The sequence below is a fragment of the Morone saxatilis genome, unplaced genomic scaffold, assembly GCF_004916995.1.
Source record: "Morone saxatilis isolate NCDOM2014 unplaced genomic scaffold, NCSU_SB_2.0 Contig4, whole genome shotgun sequence".
Taxonomy (NCBI): Eukaryota; Metazoa; Chordata; class Actinopteri; family Moronidae; genus Morone; species Morone saxatilis.
The window spans coordinates 1964256-1972053 of record NW_023339984.1 but is presented as its reverse complement, the minus strand read 5'-3'; the positions used below and the strand labels follow the sequence as shown (position 1 = coordinate 1972053).

Here is a 7798-nt window from a genome sequence, read left to right as displayed (position 1 = left end):
TGAATGCTTCACTCCATGAGAGCTGTGAGAGTGAACTATTCAGTCAATAAAGCCAATCATTTAACATCTGCAGTCCTCTGATTCCTGCTGCCTCATCTTGAAGTGCTTCTCTTTTGAGGGTTCACTTTAGCTCTGGTTCTGAGGTATTTCCCTTTTAAATACACTTCCCTTTTAATTAACTCTGCTTGAATGATTATGTGATAATGTGTTTCTTTTTCTGTTGATGAGCTCCTGCTGGTGGAAGTCCTTTTATTTATCTTTTCACAAACTACTGGTTCTGGTTTCATTAATGTGATTTGATACAGATGGAGAATTGTTCCCAGGAAAATGCAATCACACCAGCTCTTAATGAGCAATTGTACATGAATGGCATAAACTAAATATGGGTTATAATCACTACTGTAGGATTTCAACTAATATTAAAGACACTTTTGTGCGTTCATTTTATTTTATATTTCATCTCATTAGGAGGGGCTGATCTGATACATATTGTCACTTCTTACTGCAAATGAGCCTCTACATTGTACATTCTACCTTGTTTGAAAAAGTGGAAGTGTGTGTGTGTGTGTGTGTGTGAGTTTGAGTTGTACAGTCAGGCGTAGGTTAATTTTGTCTCTCATTGTGTTGTAGCTGCTCAATGAAAAGAAAAGGAAGACGGACGGTACAGAACCTTTGAGGGTAGGCCTGAGCTTGCTCCTACAGTCGGTAGTTAGCAGTAGAAAAGCCCTTGTATGTAAATCCCACACTGCTGCACGGCTGTGGCTCAGAGGCAGAGCGGGTCGTCCACTAATCTGAAGGTTGTTGGTTCGATCCCCAGGTCCTTCCGCCACATGTCGAAGTATCCTTGAGCATAATACTGAACACCAAATTGCTTCTGATGCTGTGAATGTGTATGAGTTAGTTTCTGTTTGATGGGCTTTGGCCCATTCATCTTTTGTGGTGTTGGTAATATTTTGTGTCGTAAAGGTGTGAATGTGCACGTTAGTATATTTGATAGATCTATATATATCTTTATTATAATATTGTACATTGTCCCATTTTGTTGACCATCCATACAATTGCTGCTTAAATAGTATTCCCATGACGAGCCAGTTATAATGGATGGCCCATCCCTATATATTTTATTTTTATAATTTTCTCTTGTGCTGCTCAGTGATACTGATGAAGTTTTAGTGTATTCAATTCATGATTTTATTATTGTATTGTTTGTTGTCTGGTAACAGTGAGAAAGAATGGTGGTTTGCCGCACGACCTGTAGGGAGTTTAAACATTTCGCACTAAAACTAATTACACATAGAAGCTATATTACTGGCTGATTGAAGTATTTTGTTTTAGATATAAAAAGAATTGCACAACTTTGGGATCCCAAAAAGTGATTGGGCCAGTTCAGACCCACAAACCAATTCATGTTCCTGCTTGGATTGACGCCCAGAAGTCAGACTTCACAAGGGCCTCTGTGTAAAAAGCACCAACGTGGTTAAACTGAAAATTCAGTTGACCCTTCCTAAGTCCCGCCCTTTTTTGAAAAGACAGCCAAATATTGGAGACAGTTAAAAGACAAAACCAACATACCATCAGCTAGCTAGTTAGCTAGCTAGTTAGCTAACATAGGCGAGCTTAGCATATAGCATATCTAAGTACAGGAAACGAGGAAGAGATTCTGACTGAGGCTTGCTCAACTCTTACTTAGCAAAAAGGGGCGGGACTTAGAAAGGGTCAGTTATCACTGAATATGTTAAATAAGTTAAGGTGTTGTCATGTTGTGTGTCCCCAGCATAAGAATAACCTTAGAAAAAAATGCTGTTTATAGTTTTATTTATTTGTGCTTTGCACATAAAATGGATATCAAAATATGACCATATTCCTTGTACCTTTTTTTTATCCTGATACAGGTAAAATAGTTGCTACTATAGCTTTAGACTCAGACACATAGCAGATTCTTATATCTGGCTGGCAATAGTCCAACATGTTGTTTTGAAGACACTGATTCATTTCCTTTTTCCTGCTTTGTTGAGTCTATTACTGGGCATGTCATTCTGTTTACATGCTCACATGTTGTGAGTCTTATCCTGTGATGCTGGTTTTCGTCACTGGATATAATTTTCACATGGAACAAAGGGTAACCTGATTATTCATATGTACCTACAGTACATGTGCCCACTCAATAAAACCACTGTAAATGTATCTTTAGTTGGTGGAGGAGGCAGCTTTCAGATGGATATTATTCTTGAGATTTTTACATTACACTGTGACTCACTCATCTTTCAACAGAAACTAATTTCAGGCAGATACAGGTGAAGATAAAAACAGTTCAGTTAATCAGTTGCATATATTTTCTCCACAAGTTTTATCTAAAAAAGAAAAAAAGAAAAATGGCCTGTAGTACAAGGTTTACCTTCCAGATAACAGCAAGGGTGGATCTTACAATGTGCTGTTCAGGCCTGAATATAAATGACTTATTACAAGACACCCCTTTCTAACACCAGTGTTTGGATAGAGCTAAGAAACATTCTTTAAAAACAATTTAGGCAGATTAACCATATTTGACATCTTTAAGATAAATAATCGCAAATTTACTGTTGAACGTTGAATCACATATATCTTATCTATGAATGTCACAAAACCCACTTTTTAGCCATGTTAGCGTCATGGCTCTCTGGATGATTTAGACTGAAGTATCTCATGCATTCCCATGTCATTTGATAGATGTTTGTGATCCCTTAAGGATGAATCCCAATTTTGTGATACCCTACTTTTCATCTCCATATCTATTATATGGTTTGGCACCAGATTTGGTTCAGACATTTACGGTTCCCAGATAATGACCTTGGTGATCCCTTGACTTTTCATCTATTGGCACATTGAGGTTGAAATTTCAGTTTATTCAGTCATACTGCTAACCGTTTCCTGCTCTATTAAGCAGTGAGATGAGAGTACACTAGGTGGATAGCAGCAGCCTGCACAGTACAAAACAGAGCAGGGCAGCCACTACATCGGCAACTACTCGCAACTACTATATGTTTTTACTGCAGTACATGCAGAAGGCAACCCTCATGCAACAAGTCAGCTCAGAGTTTTACCTAATTTATCATTGTTCTACAGAGTAATTGGGTCATTTGTTTCCCTCTGATTGTCTGTCTCTCTTCATCTAGCTCTATAAGGAGGCAGGCCTCTGATAAGAATGCTCCGGCTTGGTTTTTTAACCCTGTTAAAATTTGGTTTTGTTTATTTTTTTGTTTTATGTTATCCTGTTGATTAAAGGAGGTTTATTTGCTTACCCTGTTCTTTGCTGCATGGGTCACATATTTGATGGACTGACTCACTGATACTCTTGAGCACAGCACTCCACTTTTCCCTCCACAGCGGCTGCTTGAAGAGCGACTGTTTGAACACTAAGCCTTGTCACTTCTGCCCTGTCCCGTCTGTCTACCTGTCTGTCCACTCTGTCCCTCCAGATCAACAACAAGGCCAATGTGGTCACCAGCCCCAAAGAGCCTGTCCCCACTCCTTCTCTGGTACACTGTCTGCCTGCCTTGCTGCCTGCATGTTTGCATGACTGTCTGTCTCTGTTTAACCATCCATCTGTCCGCACTTTCAGGCATCTGTCCTGACTATGCAGTTGTTGAGCTCTACGCCTTCCTCACTTGATTGTTGATGGTGATTGTTTTTTTGGTTTTTTTCCATAAAGCTTAAGAACCACAAATGTCTTTAGTGGTTGTGTAACATGAGCTGTCCACACGCACTTCTGGATTGCTTTATTGCATTGCCACATTGCTGTACATGGGCTACATTTTCCTTTGTTGTTGATGATGGCTGCAATGGCAACACTGGCGCCATTGCATGTCAACTGTGGCTAATATAATGTTGCCACTGGTTTCAAGCCTTTGTTGTCAACCAACACTGGTTTGCCTTTGAGTTAAGATTTAGTGTGGTGAAGATTCTTCGGAAGTATTTCTTGCCAATTAGTTTTTTTTATTTGTGATAAGTTGAAACACAGAGCCTCCTAGATAAATCAGTTATAATTTATGTTTATTTAATGCTTAATTTCTGGGAAGTCACATTTGTAGCTCTGAAAAATACGATACCCATGAGCTTTTAATCTAAACATTGTTGCTAATTGGAATAAAAATCATCTCACCCTGTATGCTCAATTTAACCAAATTTGTTTTTAACTGAAATCCACCATGGGAGTCATAGTTAAGTTCTCTCCTTAACATGATATTTAATTGTTCAGAAAGCTATCAGCAGAAAGATATCAGTCAGGAAATCTTGATTATTTAATCTGATAAGTCAATTGAGAACCGATTCTCATTTAGACAACCTGGGAAAGAGGCATGAGTTGGATATCAGTCTCCTCATCTCACTCCTAATAAATATTTGTTGAACAATTTCTTTGGGTTTTTACCTTTTGTGACTTTTGACTTTTTGCCAAACAAGACAACAAGAGATTTTTTCACGGATAATTCAACCAGGAGAGTTCCACACCTTTAGAAGTGTCACCTAACACTTTCACGTGTACTGTGGTCATGCACACTTACACAAATCCAGCATTTCCAACAGTTGCATTATCCTGAGGTGGAGCAGAGGCCATGTACTTCTGTCAGAAAACATGATTCTCACTGTGACAGAGTGTTCACCAGCTGTGCCTTGGAGGTTTCAGTCAATCATGTAACACATCAACTGGGACACATTACAGCACCAGTGTACAGCAAATAGTTTTGCAATAGCATGTACTTGTTGGTGCGAGTGGGAAATCCATCCTGACCATTTACTTGTTACCTTATATCCTCATATCTGGTATGATTTCTTTAATCTCTGTAGAGTAATACACATATATGTTTGATGTATCTGTAAAGCTGTGTGTGATTGCTCCAATACATACTCATGTGAACCTTTGGATGTTTTTATTTTACAGCTGTCTGCCAGGAAAGGCAGATGGCAGTATGTTAACAGATCATTTACCATGGTGTCTGTGTTTAATGTCAGTGATTGTCTTGAGCAGACTTGATATACTTTACTTGATTCCCATCTGTCTGTAACAGTGTTGCGGTATGCTGTAGTGATTCTGTTTTTAGTACCAACTTGCTTTCCTCCAAATAGAAATTATGTAAATGTCCCCCATTTCCTTCCCTACTTCTATTTTTTCTTTTCCTTTCTTGCAAAGCACTTTTCTGTCAAACGTTCTCCCTAACTCACTTTTCGTTTTGCACCAACTTCTCTTCCTGCTGTTGCTCCTCTCATATCAGGAGCCTCAGACCACTGTTATCCACAACCCAGCTGATGGAAACAAGGTATACAGCTGAGCAGAGGCTAGTCTGAAGCTGTAGTCTGCTGCTGATGTGTGTGCCATTTAGAATAGTCTTACTGTTGCTTTTGATGATGCGTGCCATTGGATGTTATTGACATGTCATTTGATAAAACAAGGGATAATGGATTGTGTAAAATATTGCATGCTGTTAACTGTTGCATGTAATTCTTTGACTTAACGTTGGTCATCTGTGTGTACAATTTTATGTTTTACTTCTGGATATTCCTGCCATCGTTATCATGTAAGATCTGAACATAAAAATAAGTCTTGTGTCATCTTACATGCCAGTGTTTAAAGTTTTGAAAGCATGTACGACCATTGTCATTGTAACATCACAGTGAGTTTACAGTTGTGTGACAAAGGGATTATGCATGCTGTTGGAACAAACTAAAGACCGTGCAATATCGTGGATACCAAAGCTGTTCCAAGCCAAATCCTTAACAGACTAGCTTGAAGCTACTGTGTCTGTGTGATTTGCCTGTGCAGATGTATGGATCTAGATGGTCATGTATAATCCATCAGATGACAGTGTGGGAACACGTGCATGCTCGTATCTTTTGCTTTGTGCAGTGACATGATGGTGTTGTAGCTCATAGTGTAGCATACAGTGTGTGTTCTTGTGCATAGTAAGGGTGTCGTGTAGTTCATAAATGAAGAGAGTGTGCAGTTGTTTGCTTAAGTCATATGTACCAATGCAATATTCAGCTGTGTTTGTGTTTGTTAAATCAGACATTTATGAATTGTTTCACTATAGCATCATTGTATTCCTTTTAAGGGATGAAAAGGAATAATGTGTGAAAGATGTTGTATGGGTAAAGTGCAGTTTCCATATAATGGAAAATTCTGTTAAGTTTTGGACATCATTCATATTGATATTAATGTTAAGATGCTACCTTCATAAGTTCCACCCCTTTTTGCTCTGTGCTCCAATACCAATTATAAAAAAGAAAAACACATTTCTGTGTTAAATTTGGTTTATTCTTTCAGGCCTCTAAAAAGTATTCAAATCAAACAATCTAGACAGGAAAAATCTTTTCTTTTCACAGTATGTAAACATATGCAAACTGATTGCAAGTACATATACTGTACTTTTAAGGGGTCAGAAGACAAAACAGTTTGCAACCAGTGGTTTCTGATAATCTAGATTAACTGTTGGCTTGTTTACAACCTGTCTAAGCATCTCATGTTTCTAATCCCATCAGATTTCATTGTGGCGATGTCACCATGTTGTTCCCAGATCTCAGCAATTATTTTCTGCACACTGCTATCATAGCTGATAGAAATGACAAAAATAAGACTCACGTTGTTAATAAACTTGATATATCCTTTTATATTTAAATTTCTCATCATAAAGTTGAATAATAATCCAGGGATTGATAATGGTCTACAGAAAGGGGGTTGAACAGACTCATGCTAGTTGTTAATGTCTTAATAAAAGATGCAATTGACATCTAACCAAAAGGAAAACAAACAAATCCAAAACAAATTCAGTGACAGTCAGTCTCACCATCTATTGTGTGAGAAGTCTGATCCCAAATTAGGATGTAACAGGGGCTGAAGTAGATGATGATCTCAGTTGAACTCAAATGTCTGTACTCAGCTTGTTTGTGCTTCTCTGTCAGGCTGGATAGACTCATGTGTATTTTGTGTGTCATTTCACAGGAGTCCAGTGAGAGTGCCAACACTACCATCGAGGACGAGGATGTGAGAGGTAGGGAGGTTCAGACTGACGCACACAAACCACACACCTCATTAAAACGCTTTCTTCTAAACGTCTAAAGCAAGTGCTGCCAATGAAGTTATAAATCACAACCTGTTAACCTGTCTTCTTCTGTGTGCACTGGCTCACATTAGTTTGGGCTAACCATGTTTTTTCACAGGAACATTTGTGCCAGCACCCTGTTACCGGTTGCATCTATTGCAGTGTTGCATGTTGTTTGTGTGTATTGTCTTTCAGTTTCAACATGTTTAATTTCTCATGGTCTCGTGGTACTGCTTCATTTTACATTAACCACGTACTTAAACCATGACTGGATTGACATACTAGGGGTCCTGGGATGGAAATTAGCTGTGGGCTTTTTCAGTCAGACAATTCATGTGAAGTGAATTATTATACAAACAGATCTGCCAACCTGTACACATTTTGCTTAGCAGGTACACATTTTGACATCAACCTCTGTGTGTGTGTGTGTGTGTGTGCGTGTGTGCGTGTATGTGTGCGTGTGCGTGTGTGTATGTGTGTGTACTGTGTACTTATAAACTATAAACAGTGGTGGAAATATTTTACTTAAGTAAAAGTAGCAATACAAAAATGTAAAGATACTCCCTTAGCTACATAATGAATAAATAATGAAAGTCTACAAAGTTTACAACCTACTTAAAGGTACATTGTGTAGGAATTTCTCCCATCTAGCGGTGACATTGTATTTTGCATTCAAACGAATAGTGCTCTCTAGCGCCTCGCGTTTTCAAATGTGTATTGCAACTACG

General features: G+C 38.5%; 1 protein-coding gene across 5 annotated transcripts in view; it reads left to right on the top strand.

Moving 5' to 3' along the window:
* The window catches only part of LOC118337910 (calcium/calmodulin-dependent protein kinase type II delta chain), a 35570-nt gene that overhangs the window by 20357 nt on the left and 7415 nt on the right, over positions 1–7798 (top strand). For 3 of the 5 annotated variants that reach the window (XM_035675073.1, XM_035675071.1, XM_035675072.1), the window contains exons 10-12: positions 3456–3515; positions 5247–5291; positions 6971–7019. In XM_035675073.1, coding sequence (XP_035530966.1) covers positions 3456–3515; positions 5247–5291; positions 6971–7019 — 154 coding nt within the window. The remainder of the gene's footprint in view (positions 1–3455; positions 3516–5246; positions 5292–6970; positions 7020–7798) is intronic. The other 2 variants (XM_035675075.1, XM_035675074.1) reach the window with 1 other exon arrangement.